We start from the raw sequence: 15,721 nt of genomic DNA on the forward strand, positions 1-15,721 counted from the left end.
TACCGTAGTCATGAAATTGTCCCATTAACACCCAGGCTCTGCCAGGAGCAGGCGCCTCAGTGGGTGCCTCGGGACCAGCAGGTGCATCGGTGAACATGGATGGAAAGACAGATGCCCTTCGAATCAGATCTTCTTTCCCTCGGGAATCGCTGAACACAGTTAACTCAGCAAATCTGAGCTAACCCAGGGCTGGCGTTGCACAGCAGATCAAGCCACTCTCTGATGCCAGAGTCCCATTTCAGAGCGCTGGTTCAAGTCCAGCTGCTCTGCTTCCTGTCCAGCTCCCTGCTAGTGTACCTGGGAAAGCAGTGGAAGACGGCCCAAGTGCTTGGAAGACCTGGGTGGAATTCCAGGCTCCTGGCTTCAGCCATCTGGGGAGTGAGCCAGCAGATAGAAGATCTCTCTCTCTCTCTCTCTCTCTCTCTCTCTGTCACTCTGACTTTAAAATAATTTAAAAAAAAAGAAAAAGAATAAAAGAACTCACTCACAGGTCCGTTCAGCGATGGGAGGCAGAGCAGCCTCTGGCAGCGCGTCTCTGGTCCTCTGCCTCCAGGGACAGCTCATCGGCCTGTGACCAGCGAGCCGCGTGCCTCCATTGGCTCTTGGCTTGTTCTCACAGCCCACAGCTGTCAGTCCGACTGGCGACCTCTGAGAGCAGAATCCAGAGAACGGCACGCGTTGACTTCACTTCCTCACTTCCCCGCGGTTTAAAATTGCAGCTCCCTGCAGTCTGCTCACCCAGCACTGGGGAGCGGGGCCACGGCAAGTCTCTGTGCCCTACTGGAAGCTCACGGAGGCGGGTGGGCCTGTTTCCTCCGCCTGGCCATGCAGGTGACCCTCACGTTGTGCGAAACCTTGACACTTGCCACGGAATATTCATCCGGGCAGGGATGGAGTAAGAGCCTTGTCCCCTTGAGGGTCTGCAGGCTAGTGAGGGGACAGTAAGAAAACAGGAAGTCCCAGCGGAAAGGTGACAGCCCCAGCTGAAGGAGGTGACGCCCGCAGTCAGGGAGGACAGCGTCTTAGACTGCTCAGGCTGACGTAACGAAAAAACCAGAGACCGAGCGGCTTGGGGATGACAGCAGGGTGTTGCTCAAGGTTCCGAGGCCGGGGAGTGCAAGGCCAAGGTCCCAGCCAATCTGGTGTCCGGTGAGGCCTCGCTCTGTGGTTCACAGATGCCACCGTCTCTTTGTGTCTGCACGTGGCAGAAGGGCAGGCACGCTCTCTCGGGCTTATTTATTTATTATAGAGAGAGACAAAAAGAGATCTCTCTTCTAGTTCACTGCTCAAATGCCCACAACAGCTGTGGCTGCGGCCAGGCTGATGCCCAGGAGACCAGAACTGCACGTGGGTCTCGCATGGGTGGCAGGGACTCAAACACTCGAGCCCTCAGCTGCTCCCTCCCAGGGGTGCGGATGGGTGCATCTGCAGGGAGCTGGAGGGCAGGAGGCAGAGCTGGCACCGGAGCCCGGGCGGTTTGATAAGGATGCGGGCGTCCCAGCAGGTGTCGTCTCTGCTGTAGGGACACTGATTCCACTCGATTCGTGACCTGCTCTCGGTGCCCTGGCCCTGGGAATCGGGTATCAGTGTGGGCATCTGTGGGGAGGCACAGCCGTGGACCACAGCAGGAGCTGGGCGGCCGGGAGTGTCTTCCCAGAGGAGATGACCCCAGGGCGGGTGCGGGAGGGAGGTCTGTGCTATCCCCGGGGTGGGGGGGCACCAGGAGAGGTAGAGCAGCCAGGAGGTGAGGAGGGCGGGGGTGTTCAGCCAGGGCTGCCTTTGGCGGCCCCTGCCCCTGAGTACCCGGCCGTGGCTTGTCTTTGTTTTGCAGCTGATGAAGGTTGTGAACGAGATGTGCCCCAACATCACCAGGATTTACAACATCGGCAAAAGCCACCAGGGCCTGAAGCTGTACGCCGTGGAGATCTCGGACAACCCCGGGGAGCATGAAGTCGGTGAGGGATCCCCTCCCCCGCCCCGGCCCGGCGAGGACGCAGGGCGGGACCGGTCCAGCGGTGGCCTCACGTGCAGATTCTGCACGCCTCCGTCCTTGAACCCCTCGTCTGGTGATAGGCGCTGCGGGATTATTGAAGCGGGAATCTCTCCCTTTCTCCAGATGGGCGGTATTCAGGTCTGGCCCCAGCCCCGAGATCAGTACCGACGGCCAGAGAGGACAGGGCTGAGACAGGACAGAACTGTCTCCTCCTTCAGGCGATCACGAACAGCTCAAATCAGAGGGAGCCCTCTTTTTAAATAAGTCTTCTGCCTTGCTTTGAAGCGTTTCCTGTGTCCAGGCCCGCCCCAGCCTGTGCTCCGATGGGTCGACCTGGGAGCACAGTGCAAATCCAGGGCTGTCCGGGGGCAGAGAGGTGTCGCACTCATTCAGCTTGAACGGCCCTCGGTATCTCAGGGGTCCTTCTCGGGGGCCGCTCGGTGAGGCTAAAAGCTTTGCTGGCAAAATCCCAGTTTCCTCCAAGGCAGAAGCTTTGGGGCTGAGGGAGAGTTCAGCTCACGCCGGCACTGATAAGCCCTGTGTCTGTCTGTCCGTCTGTGTTGCCCCTGACGGGGTAGCTTATGAAGAATGGAGGTTGTTTCTCGTAGCCCCTGAGGCTGGGAGGTCCACGCTCCAGGTGCCAGCAGGTGCAGGGTCAGGCAGGCCTGCTCCCCATGAGACTCCTTCTTTCTTCGTCCTCATGCGGCAGGAGGCACGAGGGCACAGGGGCCCCGCTGGGTCCCTCCAGCCCTTTTCTAGGGGCTTGAATGCCACTCACAGAGGCTCCACCCCCATGATGACATCACCCCCTAAAGGCCCCACCTCTTAAAACTCACATTTTCTCTCAGGTTCCAACCCAGATTTTGAAAGGATACCACATTAGATCCTGGCACCCCAAATATTTTGTGTTTTAATTTTCATTTGAGAAGCAGATAGACAAAGAAGACTCTCCCATCTGCTGGTTTGCTCCCCCAAATGCCTGCAAGGGCTGGGACTGGGCCGGGCAAAGCCAGGAGCTGAGAACTCGGTGTGGGTCTCCCACATGGTGGCAGGGACCCAGACGCGGACTGTCAGCGGCTGTTTCCAGGGCGCACATCGGCAGGAAGCTAGAATGAGGAGCAGCGCTGGGCCGTGGGCCTGGGCACTTGGGTAGGGGTGCAGCATCTTCACCACTAGGCCAAACACACTCCGCCCGCCCCCCAACTTACTTTTTTAGCAGCCCTAGAAGTTCAAAAGCTGAGCTTTGAAAGAGAAAATACTCATGTGCCTCCTTTGCAAAACTGTGTCTCTGCTGACTAACCCCGATGGGCCATCTCCACCTGTGTGTCCCTGTAAAGCTTAATAAGAAGTTCCTTTAAGAAAAATAATTGGCCCTCCAGCCCTCAAATGAAAAATAAGTGCTATGGCTCACGTTTAACTGTTGAGTGGTTACCCCGAAGCACTGCATTTTAGCTGTTTTTTTTTTTTTCAAGATTTATTTATTTATTTGAATGGCAGAGTTACAGAGACACACGCATACACAACAGAGAGAGGGACAGGCAGAGAGAGGTCTTCCATCCACTGGTTCACTCCCTAAGAGGCTGCAATGGCCAAGGCTGGGCCAGATGGAAGCCAGGAGCCTAGAGCCTGGAGCCAGGAGTTTCACATGGGTGGCAGGGACCCAAGGACTTGGACCATCTTCTGCTGCTTTTCCCAGGTGGATTAGCCAGGAGCTGGATCAGAACTGGAGCAGCTGGGACTCCAACTGGCACCCATATGTGATGTCAACATTGCAGGTGGTGGCTTTGCCCGCCTCACTACAGCGCCGGCCTGTATTTTAACTGTTCTTGCGAATTTAATAGTGACCATTATTACTCTGTGGCTGAGGTCACCCAAGATTCTTCTACACATTTTATCTACTTCACTGGGAGTAGAAAGTTGTCCTGGTATGATTTCAGAGGTTTATCTGAAACGGCAAGTTCCTGTTTCGAGACGCTTTCGCCCTGGCCCAGCGTGTCCGGCTCCTAGCATCCCGACCAGGGCCTGTGTGTCCATGTGTCTGTCTCTGAGCGCAGGTGAGCCCGAGTTCCACTACATCGCGGGCGCCCACGGCAACGAGGTGCTGGGCCGTGAGCTGCTGCTGCTGCTGCTGCAGTTCCTGTGCCAGGAGTACCTGGCCCGCAACGAGCGCGTCGTCCACCTGGTGGAGGAGACCCGCATCCACATCCTCCCGTCCCTCAACCCCGACGGCTACGAGAAGGCCTCCGAGGGGGTACTGGCACCGGCTCCTCCCACCCCTTGCTGGCAGCTGGGCCCCGTGCTGGGGGACACCACAGCCATGAGTCTGGCTCAGTTGCCTCCCAAGCTGGCTTGCAGGAGGGCAGTCTGCCGGGGTGGGGAAGCCCACAAGGTCTGTGAGATGCAGGGTGGAGTTGAGAATCCCTAGGACCCCAAGGGGTGGGCCTGCCTGCTGAGTGGCAGGCGAGACCAGGAGTCACAGCGTGGCAGGTGCCAGGCTCTTCCAAACAGGCATGGGAACTGGAATTACGAGAAAACTTTAGTGCAAAAAAAAAAAAAATTGAAATCCATGAGGTTTGTTCATTGGATGCATTTTCCATGAAATTTTTGAAGACCCCTGGTTTCCATGATTTTTCAAAACTTTTCTGCTTTAAAATAAATTCTGTTTCCCATGTACTTTTTTAAAAAAGATTATTTATTTATTTGAGAGGCAGAGTTACAGCCAGAGGGAGAGACAAAGATGTCTTTCATCCGCTGGTTCACTCCCCAAATGGCCACAACAGCTGAAGCTGAGCCAACCTGAATCCAGGAGCCAGGAGCTTCTTCCAGGTCTTCCATGTGGGTACAGGACTTGGGCCATCTTCTGCTGCTTTCCCAGGTCATTGGCAGGGAACTGGATCAGAAGAGGAGCAGCCAGGACTCAAACGGGCACCCATACGGGATGCAGGCGCTGGAGGTTGAGGCTTAACCTACTACGCCACTGTGCCAGTTCCTCCCACGTACTGAAGTACCCTCGTATGCACTGATGGTAGCCAAGTGTAGCCCAGCATCTTACGCTGAGCGCTCAATCACAGCGTGTGTGGACCCTAATTATCATCTTCGTCCTCTCATCAGTCCTCCGAGGAGAGTTGTTACTATTATGATAATTAGGGTGTGGAGTTTGCATAGGTTATAGGTAGGCACAGAGTAGAATTACGTAGTGTAGAGTGCTGTGTAGAGCAAGGTAGTGTTGGGTCACGTTGCATATCCGCAGTGCAGCGTCACAGTGTCGGAGCCGAGAGTGGAAAGCGGTACCTAAAGCAGCGGAGCCCACCGAATGAAAGCTCTATGATACAGAAACACGGCTGCGCTCATGGGTGCACATGGTTGGGTAGGGACTGGCAGTGCCAGGTAGTGAACCAGAATCGTGGGCAGGGCCAGGCCAGGGCACTCGTATTCTCTTGAAACAGGTGTGTTGATACTACAAGGTAGGGTCTTATTACAATGGGTGGTTCTGCCGGCCGGTGGGGAAGAGAGAAGGAAGAGGGGAGGAAGGAGCCCCATCTTTCTGAGTAGGGCTGGGTGGCCGTGGGGGTTGTCTGGATGCCTCTTTGGAGGGGTGGGCTTATATTGCTACGCCCCCCAAGAGTTCCCAGCAGGCTTCTCGGTGTCCCCTTGGCATGCCATCATCGGGCCCCAGGGGGGTCCAGAGGCTTAGCCGTGGATGGGGCTTCCCTGGGGCGGGCGTTGGGTCTTCCTTGCAGAGTGTGGGGCTTCCCTTGGAACGGGTGTTGGGACTTCCCTGTGGACCGTGGGCTTCTCACACTGCACTCTCTCCCAGGGCTCGGAGCTGGGAGGCTGGTCTCTGGGGCGCTGGACCCATGACGGGATTGACATCAGCAACAACTTTCCTGACCTCAACACGCTGCTCTGGGAGGCCGAGGACCGGCAGGAAGTCCCGAAGAAGGTTCCTAACCACCACATTCCCATTCCTGAATGGTTTCTGCATGAGAACGCCACGGTGAGTGACAAGTGCTGTGTGCAGAGCTGTGGGGGTCACAGAGCAGCCTGGGGGACGTGCAGGGGCCTTGGGGACGTGCAGGGCACATGGCATTTCCGAGCGAGACAGAACCAGTTTTTCTTTCTTGTTTTCTCCAGAAGTAAAGTGTGCTGGTTAATAGCCAACTTTTAGACTGACCCTTGGGAAATTCTTCATAGAAATCATTGAATTATATTTTTTTGCAACCACCGAGTGCTTCAAAATGACACGACACCCCCTGAATTGTGTGTGCGTCGCTATCATAATGATTCTCATCGTTGTCAATTATGTGACTGTGAAATTGTCCTCAGCCCACACGGATTGTTTGATCTGTGTTATTTTCATTTTAATGAGCAGTCTCCATGGATTATTGTGTGTGGTGTTCCTTTGGAAAGAAAAATGAAATTGATGAGGAATGTTTTCTGAAAATTTCTCGGGTCTGGTCTCGCAAAGAATGTGTTGTAGAAGAAGCGGTGCTCACGGCATGGCCCATGCCTTTATCACCCACAGCAACTCACCTCCGTCCCCTGACTCCCAGGCCGTCCGTGAACTTCAGGTCTGCCTTGGTGGGCACATCAGTTAGGGTTGGGTTCAGCTGCAGCAACCAAAAAATCAAAATGAGTAACTTAACAAGGGAGACAACTGCTGCTTTGTTCACAGGAGAGGGTCTTGAAGGCAGAGCTGGCCAGAGAAGGCCGGTGACTGTGAGGGAACCCAGGATCCCTGTCTCCTCCTGCCCCGCCGGGCGACCTGGGACTTCTGTCATCAAGCCCATAAGCCAAGGTGGCAGTCGGTGCTGAGCTGTCGTGTCCATGGAGAAAGAGGAGAGAAAGGGCTTTAAAGAGAGGAGGGTGCTCAGACTGCTTAGTTGCCTACAGGAGACCCTCTGCGTGAGCCCCCTGCCCAGGCCTCACTGGCCTGAGTTCAGCGGCCTATGGTGCCACCGCAGTGAAAGGCCGCGTTCAGGCACACGTGCTGCAAGCCCCAAACGGCGCTCGGCATCTGATCAAGGGAGGCAGCTGCAGGAGGCAGCAGCTCCTGTGTGAGGCTCTGCCCGGCACAGCAGTGCGGGCACCACTCACGGCAGGGCCCACGAGGGCGGTCTCACCCCGGCGGCCCCGGGCTGTGGCATGCAGGCCCTCAGAAGTCGTGGGGTGGACATTGTGGCGCAGTGCGCTGAGCTGCACTTGCAATGCCCATGTCCCCTTTCGGAGTGCAGGTTTGAGTTCTGGCTCCTCCACCTCTGATCCAGCTTCCTGCTAATGCTGCGTCCTGGGAGACGGCCGATGATGGCCGAGTGCTTGGGCCCGTATCATCCACGTGGGAAACCGGGAGGGAATCCTGGGCTCCAGGCTTCGGCTTGGCCCTGCCCTGGCGTATGCAGCCATTTGGACAGTAAACCAGCATACGGAAGATATCCCTTTCTCTCTCCCTCATCCCAGCAGTCGAAGGAGGGGGACAAGCATGGCAATGCAGGGTGGCTTGCTCAGGACACCCAGGGCGGCTCGTGGGGGTGAGGGATTCAGGGCTCTGTGTGCTCCGAACCCTTCCTCATGGTTCCTGTCTCCAATGCACAGGGTCCCCCTCTCCCCCGGGTGTCATCCTCGTGACGTTTTGCAAAGCTGAGGACACAGGAGCTGTTACCACTGGGGAGTGCCGGGACCGAAACTGGGGTTTGGTGGCCAGCGTTCCGCGCCCTGAGGCTGCACGAGATGAGCCATTGGAAGTCCACGCTCCGGCCAGTCGTGCAGGGTTCCTGTTCTCAGTCTCTGCTTGGAGACTGGAATCCGGTTGTGGAGCTCGTACTTAGGACAGAGGGAGACCTCACCCACACCTGCTCTCCCTGCTCCCGTCCCCAGTCAGGGACGTGCTAGGGAGGCAAGAAATCACCAAAGAGGGAGCCGTGGATAAGACGTGGAGCAGGCTCCACAGGGGGCCCCGACAGTTCTGGGACCAGCAGTTGGAGAACAGATGTGTTTGCTCATCAGTGCTGGGCGCACTTTCAGCACCTGCGGATCCACTAGGGATCCGCAACCTCAGGGAACAGGAGTCGCACAGAGCCCGGCCCCGTGACCGTCCAGTTACACTGAAAGACGGGTAGAGGGCTACTGTACAACAGTGCTGAGCATTCAGAAAAGATGTTAAAACTTCTAATAACAAACGGGTCAAAGGAAAGACTGTACTGGCCACTACAAAAACATTAAAACTGAATGATAATGGCAGCATGACAAACAAAAATGTGTGGAATACAGCAAAAAAAAAAAAAAAGTGCCTTTGAGTAGCTTGTACCTTTTAGTGATTAAACAGCTAAAGAAAGGCTGAAAATGAACTGACTTAAGAAGTACATAGAAAAATACTAGAAGAAATACAAAGAAAGTAGAAAGATTGATTAAAAAGTAAGAAGAGAAACCAATGAAAAGGTAGAAAAAATGAAGTCATTTGCCTGCAGGAAGAAGCACTTGGTAGAATTTAATAATCACTCCCCACACAGCCTCTTAGTAAAACCTTAGAATGTAAATGATTCACTTCTGGGGCCAGGAAGACTACTTAAACACAATACACTCAGCATTAATCATAAAATAAAAGATTAATAAATTCAGCCACACCAAAATAAGAAAGCCCGTTCATTGAAAGACTTTAGAACTATAATGACAGGCTAAGCCCTGGGAGAAGATATTCTCAAATTGCATCACTGAGAAAGGATTAGAATTTTAAGAGACATAAAGGATAACAAATAAAAAAAATATGAAGAGCTCAGTAGCAAAAATGGGCGAAAAGTGTGAAGAGGCAACGTGTGGAGGAAGCAGACGGTGAATAAGCGTGAAAGATGCTGCCCCTGGCTCCCGCTGGGGAGACGCAACGACAGAGCCTGTGACGTCCGCCGAGGGGGGCATGGGAGGGTGGGTCTCCTGCCCACCGTGGGCACTGCGTGGGCACACGTGTGCCCCAGGGCAGGCCAAGAGAGTTCCAAGCACTACTGTTCCCTTCGGCAAAAGACCGAACGTGCCCCAGCACACCCTCACCGTAAGCGCACATCAATCATACTTCATACTGAAGTGGAAAAGACTTTAGGGCAGCTGTATTCAACAGAGGCAACTCTTACGTGGCATTGGGTGGAGAGAACCAAATTGCAGAAAAAAATTCAGAGCCACCACCCTCCTGCCTCCCTTTAGATTAAAAGCAAATCAAACTCAAAGATGCCTGTTTAGGCCAATTCATCAGGGAGAGAATGAGAACTGATGGCCGAGGGAGGGGAGGGTGGAGTCACGTGGGTTCATGGAAGTTAGCGATGGCAGCCGGCCTTGGGGGCTGGAGGGTGGCTCACAGGGGCTCCTTCTTACACGGAAGCCTGCCACAGGCCAGTGAGGAGACCAGGTGAGCATGTTCTGGGTTAGCCCAAGCCAGGGCCCTGATGTGTTTAAAAACCAAGAGTAAATGCAGCGGATCCCGCCAAGCCCGTTCCGTCCCTGCAGCCGTCTTCCACTTGGCGCTGTTGTGTGATTCCCAGAGTCCCCTCTCTGTCATTTTCACTCCCTTCTTGCTGAAGTGATTCACTCAGGGGTCTGTCATTTATGAGAGATGCTGGATTCATTGGCCAGTAGTCGAACAACTCACACCTTCCAATGTTAGCTTTTTAAAAAAAAAAACGATTTATTTTATTTATTTGAAAGACAGAATTACAGAGAGAGGTAGAGGCAGAGAAAGAGGTCTTCATCCAATGGTTCACTCCCCAGATGGCCGCAATGGCCAGAGCTGTGCCGATCCAAAGCCAGGAGCCAGGAGCTTCTTCTGGGTCTCTCACATGGGTGCAGGGGCCCAAGGACTTGGGCCATCTTCCACTGCCTTCCCAGGCCACAGCAGAGAGCTGGATCGGAAGAGGAGCAGCCAGGACTAGAACTGGCGCCCATATGGGATGCTGGCGCTTCAGGCCAGGGCGTTAACCCACTGCCCCACAGCGCCAGCCCCTCCAATGTTAGCTTTTAAAAGTTTTCCTTAACATTTTATCATAAAAAAGTATCCAGCATTAAAAAAAAAAAATCAGAGAAAAGCTGTGTGAGGCCCACAAGGAGCCTGTCTCGTCTCGGACGCATCTGTTCACGCACTGTCAGCACCGTCACCCACCCTGCCCACCCCCGCTTCAGGTGCGAAGGAAATACCAGGCATTTCACTGTTTCATTTATAAGTACTTATTGATTTTAACAATGTTTTTAGAAAACATGGTGATTTTAGAAAATGTAGATACTCCTTTAGAGCCATAGATCATGGCCGATTGAATGTCTCTCAGCTGAAATGCTTGGGACCAAAATATATGTATTCTGTTTTTCATGTTTTTGGGATCCAAGTATAAACAAAATTCATTGATGTTCCCTACTCACCTTACACAGCCTGGAGGTAATCTTATACAATATTTTAAACAATTTTGTGCATAAAACAAGTCCCACGCTGTGCAATTTCCCACTTGAGGCATCATCTTTGTGCTCAAAAGTTTCAGATTTTGGGTTTTTGGACTTGGGATGCTCAGCCTGTGCCGTTATCATTTCATAACAGCCACTCAGTGTCCGTGTTTGGGCTTTGAGTTAGCCTCTCATTCTCTCTCATCCCCCATGCCCGCTGGGGTTTAAATCAGCATGCTAATAAAGCCCTTCATTTTGGCTGGTTTGTAAGCCTCATTTAAAGGATCGATCGGTTGGTTTCCTCTCTGTTACTTTCTGTTCTTCCCCTACGATTGATGCTCTTGTTTATCTCTAACGACGAAGCGTTTTCCTGCTGCCCGTGAGTTTGTTCCTCTAAATTTCCTGTAAATTGGCCTGGATAGAGCAGGAGCTGGCAACCCCCGCCCTGCCCCCAGGGCTAAGTCCCACCCGGGCCTGCTTTGTCAGTGGGGTTTGCTGGCTCACGGCCACGTGCCTGCACTTGGCTTTGCCTAGGGAGCTTGCGTCAGGGCACGGCTGGGGAGTCCTGATGGAAGCCACGTGGCCCACACAGCCTGGAACGTTTCCTGTCTGGTTCTTAACAGAAACGGCCTGCTGATGCCTGGGCTGGGGGCTGGGTCAGGGTCAGGCTTGCTGTGTGGACGTGTGTTCCAGAGTCAGCCCTGCTGTGCGTGGATGTGTGTTCCTCCATTGGCGGCCCAGTGTGGTGTGCGTGGCTGTGTCTCCTCCTTGTGCTGTGTGTAGCTGGCAATGAATGGCCCTGGCCCATTAATTCACTGGCCTTGCAAAATGATACCACTTGGATCTCCCAGGGTGGATTTCAAAATGCTAAATGTGTCAGCATTGGTCCATCAAACGCGTGGCTTTTCACACATGTCCCTGTTTCGAGAGCTAGGGAGGGAAGCGGTTTCTGCCTCCTTGTATTTATCGGCTCTGCCTGTTCACAGGTGGCCGCGGAGACCAGAGCGGTCATAGCCTGGATGGAAAAGATCCCCTTCGTGCTGGGCGGCAACCTGCAGGGGGGCGAGCTGGTGGTGGCCTACCCCTACGACATGGTGCGCTCCCTGTGGAAGACACAGGAGCACACGCCCACGCCCGACGACCACGTGTTCCGCTGGCTGGCCTACTCCTACGCCTCCACCCACCGCCTCATGACGGACGCCCGCCGGAGGGTGTGCCACACGGAGGACTTCCAGAAGGAGGAGGGCACGGTCAACGGGGCGTCCTGGCACACCGTCGCGGGAAGTAAGTGCCATCTGCCCCGCCCAGCGACAGATGACATCAGGCACTGGGGCAGTGCCCCTCCCATCGTCCTTCCCATGGTGTCCAGCCTTGTCGTGGTAATAGCTGTGGGGTGAGCTCCTTGCCCAGTAGTCTCGGGGCTGGGTGTGTTCACTCCGTTTTATAGCCGAGATACTGGGGATTCGGAGGCTTGAAGAAACAGCTCACGGGAGCAGGGCGAGAGCTGGGGCTGTCTCTGAGCTGTTGCACTGGGCTGATGGGACTTTACCGCATCAGAGATGGGGGAAGTAAGACCTGGTGGCCATATTGGCCCCACAGGGAGACCTAGAGAAGGGGCAGAGAGCATGGTGGTCCTGGCCCTGGAGCAGGGATGTTCACCCAGAGCCCTTCTGCTTTGGGGGGATGGCCGTGCTGAGTCTACAAGACCGGCCTGGATCCCAGCCTGGGTGTGAAGTGACCACGAGCTGCAGGTGGCGTCCTAGACCCAACGTGTGTGAAGGCCGATTCCTGCATCTCTGCTGTTACACGGTCAGGCCAGGCCTCCAGGGGGTCAAAGCAGACCCTGCACCGTGTAATTCGAGGTTTGCTCCTGGTATCCCTGGGACTGGAGAGACTTCCAGGAGAGACTCCAGGGATTGCTTTGCAGCAGCCAAAGAACCCCACCGTCTGCGGGTCAGGGTAGCCTCTGCTTCCTGGTTCAGGCGGTTCCCAGCCCGGGACTCCGGGGGCAGGAGGGGTGGAGATGGCGGGTCCTCTCAGCCCCCAGGCATGAAGCTCTCTGCTTCTTGCCTTGACTTTACGAGGGTCGTGCAAGCCAGTGGTGAATCTGAGAAGTGTTCATGTAGAACAGACTCCTCCCATCATTCTTTGCCGGGTGACACCGGGGAAGTTACTTTACCTCCCTGCCCCCTGGCTTGTATCCACCTGTAAGGGGACGGGGCGGGGGTGGTGCCACCCGCTCAGTGCTCTGAGGGTTGCAAAGGTGGCGGACTGGGGTGTGCTCATGGGGCTGGTCAGGGACCCTGGGTCGTAGACTCCCACTTCTAGCGTCTCCCTCTCTGCGTAGGCTGCTCTCCACGGCGTCCTCACTCTGTGTCACTATGCTAATGAATGTTATCTTACTTGCTGGAAATTCAGTCCTCACACTTTTCAAGTGTGTCTCCAGCCTTAGGAAGGAAAAACGTGGAAAGATTTGTCTCCCTGGCTCTCGTAAAGCTCTCCACAGACGCTCGCTGTCTCGTCTCGGTGACAGCCCAAGCAGGGGCGTTCACGCCTACTCTGTCAGGGTTTTGCTCTGTGTGGAATAAAATAAATGCATGTAAATTTGCATCTTTCAGATGCATCTATCAATTTTCCTAACTGAGCCCAGAAAACCTACCCACAGAGGTCTCTAGGTTGTGTCTGGGGACAGCTGGGTTTGCCGGCACCGGTCCACAGCAAGGTTCTGAAACGCCGGCCTCCCACGATCGCATGGGCGGCGCTGGGTTGTTTTGCTGTCGGTTGTATTGCCCATTATCTCGGGGACCTGGCGGCGCAGCCATGTGGCGGCTCGGGCTGTGTAGTCATTCTTCCCGCAGTGTGGCCAGATCTGCAGATTCCTCGCTTTGGAGATTAATGAGAGGCGATTTCTGCTTCCTCCCTCCTCCCCCGCCCGCCTCTGCATCTTTTGTTCCCTTCCTTCTCACTCATTAGTGCGGGGCCCCACAGGCACTGGCAGAGCGCGGAGGGGCCGTCGGGAGCGGAGTTCGGTACATTTCAACTCGCATCCTTCGCAGGGGCGTGTGTTGGGCTCGCTCTGCTCCGCGGCTGCTGTCCTGTGCCCTCGCCTACAGGGTGAGGCCTGGGGACCCCAGCACCTAAGCAACATGCGACGCTGCACTGGGCTGGCGACAAGACCAGGATTCCGTCCCCAGAGGGAGCACAAAGTGATTCTGGCCACCCCCAGCCCCGCCTGGAGGTTTTTAAGGAACTGCCCGGCTCCCACCCCCAGCTCCTTGTCCACCTGTGCTGCACGCAGGAGGTAAAGGCTCACTCCTGAAGCCACGCTCTGGCCACGTGTGGCCTGTCCCACGCTTTCTTGTTGGAGCCCAGGTGTGACCTCCTAAGAGCTGTGCCAGCGACGTCAGTGGCTCCAGTCTGGAATCTGGTAGCTGGGACGGGTGTCGTGTTTGGCACCCTTTAGCCGCAGATGTCAGGGATGGGGCAGCAGACGGAGACTGAGCAGCTCTTGACACCCAAAGGCCCGGACTCTACCCCAGACACTGGGACGAGCCCTGGAGAGGCTCCCTTTCAGTCAGCAAAGTGAGGAGGGAACGACAGGGCGGGGAGGCCGGGACTGGGGGAGGCCAGGAAACCTCCAGTCAGCAGAGCCCAGGCCCCAGCCCAGGGGATCCTCAGAGGCGCCCTGCTTCTGGGGCTGTTTCAGACAGGCAGAGCTGCAAGGGGCCCTGGGAGGCAGCAGAAAGGTTCTGGAACATTCAGAGGACTTCCTGTCAACAGGGAGGTGGGGGCTTTCCACCACAGACAGAGCTGAACAGTAGAGCCAGGGTGTGTGGCTGGGGAGATGCAGCCAGAAGATACAAATGGAAAGATTTGCAGCGAAGACGGAGCCCAGTACGAGGGCGTCTTTGACAAAAGGCCGGCATAGGGATGCGATATTCATTTTATTAAAGCCAGTTTAACACTCATTGTTGGAAGGAAGCTATCATTAAAATCAACACTGGATTTTTTGGAAAGATTTATTTATTGAAGGAGTTACAAAGACACGCACAGAAAAGGAGAGAGAGAGAGAGAGAGAGAGAGAGAGAGAGAGAGAGAGAGAGATCTTCCATCCTCTGGCTCACTCCCAAATGGCCAGGCCAAAGCCTGGAGCCTGGAACTTCATCCGGGTCTCCCACGTGGATGCAGAGGCCCAGGCACTTGGGCCGTTGTCCACTGCCTTCCCAGGTGTGTCAGCAGGGAGCTGGAGCAGAGTGGAACAGGCAGGACAGGACTGGTGCTCTTATGGGATGCCGGCGTTGGGAGCAACACAGCCTGCTGTGCCCCACACTGTGGATTCAATGTTTCAGCACGCTTGTCTCGGTGGTGGTGCTGGTCTCGGCCGTGGCTCTGCCTCCCCCTGGTGCTGGCCTCGGCCGCGGCTCTGCCTCCCCGTGGTGCTGGTCTCGGCCGCGGCTCTGCCACCCCGTGGTGCTGGCCTCGGCCGTGGCTCTGCCTCCCCGTGGTGCTGGCCTCGGCCGCAGCTCTGCTTCCCTGTGCCCCCTGCTGCATCGTGCAGTCACAAGGTGTTCCTGTTGGCTCGCAGGTCTCAACGACTTCAGCTACCTTCACACAAACTGCTTCGAGCTCTCCATCTACGTGGGCTGTGATAAATACCCACACGAGAGCCAGCTGCCCGAGGAGTGGGAGAACAACCGGGAATCCCTGATCGTGTTCATGGAACAGGTACGGCCTGGACGCGGCTGCCAGCAGGGGCTAGCCAAGGCTGTGGGCGTGGCTGTCAGTGTGGGAGTGGATTAGGGTTGTCATTGACAGGAAAATCTCTTTGATTTCTTTCCTCTCTGGCTCTGAAGTCATTAAGCCCTCCTAGCCTAGGAAAATAAAAGTCAATGTGCCTATAAAATTAAATGCCAGTTGTCAGGGAATGTGTTTTTGTGACATCTCAGAGTCTAATTAATTCTTTAAACCTCTCGAGTATTTTAATCCCCCTGGGGAGCCCTCCGGAGCACAACCCCAGAAGGCAGGCAGATGTTTATACGCAGGTCTCGCAGAGCCAGGCGGCCTTCTGAGCTGGACGTGAGGCTGTGGGTGCCCTTGGTGGGGACCGGGCCCACGCTGGGCTGGTGGCACTGCCTCGGGCTGGCTGTGTGCAGAGCCCCACGGAGACCTCACCCCCGGTCTCGCTGTGTTTGCTGAGCAGGTCCACCGTGGCATCAAAGGCATGGTGAGAGATTCCCACGGAAAAGGAATTCCAAATGCCGTTATCTCCGTAGAAGGGGTCAACCACGACGTCCGAACAGGTAACCACGCGTGTCTGCG

At 55.3% G+C, this 15,721-nt stretch overlaps 1 protein-coding gene across 8 annotated transcripts in view; it reads left to right on the forward strand.

Annotated features, from left to right (window-relative positions):
- CPXM2 (carboxypeptidase X, M14 family member 2) overlaps positions 1-15,721 on the forward strand; it is a 115,987-nt gene that overhangs the window by 89,875 nt on the left and 10,391 nt on the right. For all 8 annotated transcript variants that reach the window (XM_070058297.2, XM_089313859.1, XM_089313862.1 and 5 more), the window contains 6 exons: positions 1,832-1,955; positions 4,048-4,244; positions 5,811-5,990; positions 11,389-11,686; positions 14,988-15,127; positions 15,603-15,702. In XM_070058297.2, coding sequence (XP_069914398.1) covers positions 1,832-1,955; positions 4,048-4,244; positions 5,811-5,990; positions 11,389-11,686; positions 14,988-15,127; positions 15,603-15,702 — 1,039 coding nt within the window. The remainder of the gene's footprint in view (positions 1-1,831; positions 1,956-4,047; positions 4,245-5,810; positions 5,991-11,388; positions 11,687-14,987; positions 15,128-15,602; positions 15,703-15,721) is intronic.

This window comes from Oryctolagus cuniculus, chromosome 15, assembly GCF_051225735.1.
Source record: "Oryctolagus cuniculus isolate XC-2025 breed Fujian yellow rabbit chromosome 15, ASM5122573v1, whole genome shotgun sequence".
Classification (NCBI taxonomy): Eukaryota; Metazoa; Chordata; class Mammalia; order Lagomorpha; family Leporidae; genus Oryctolagus; species Oryctolagus cuniculus.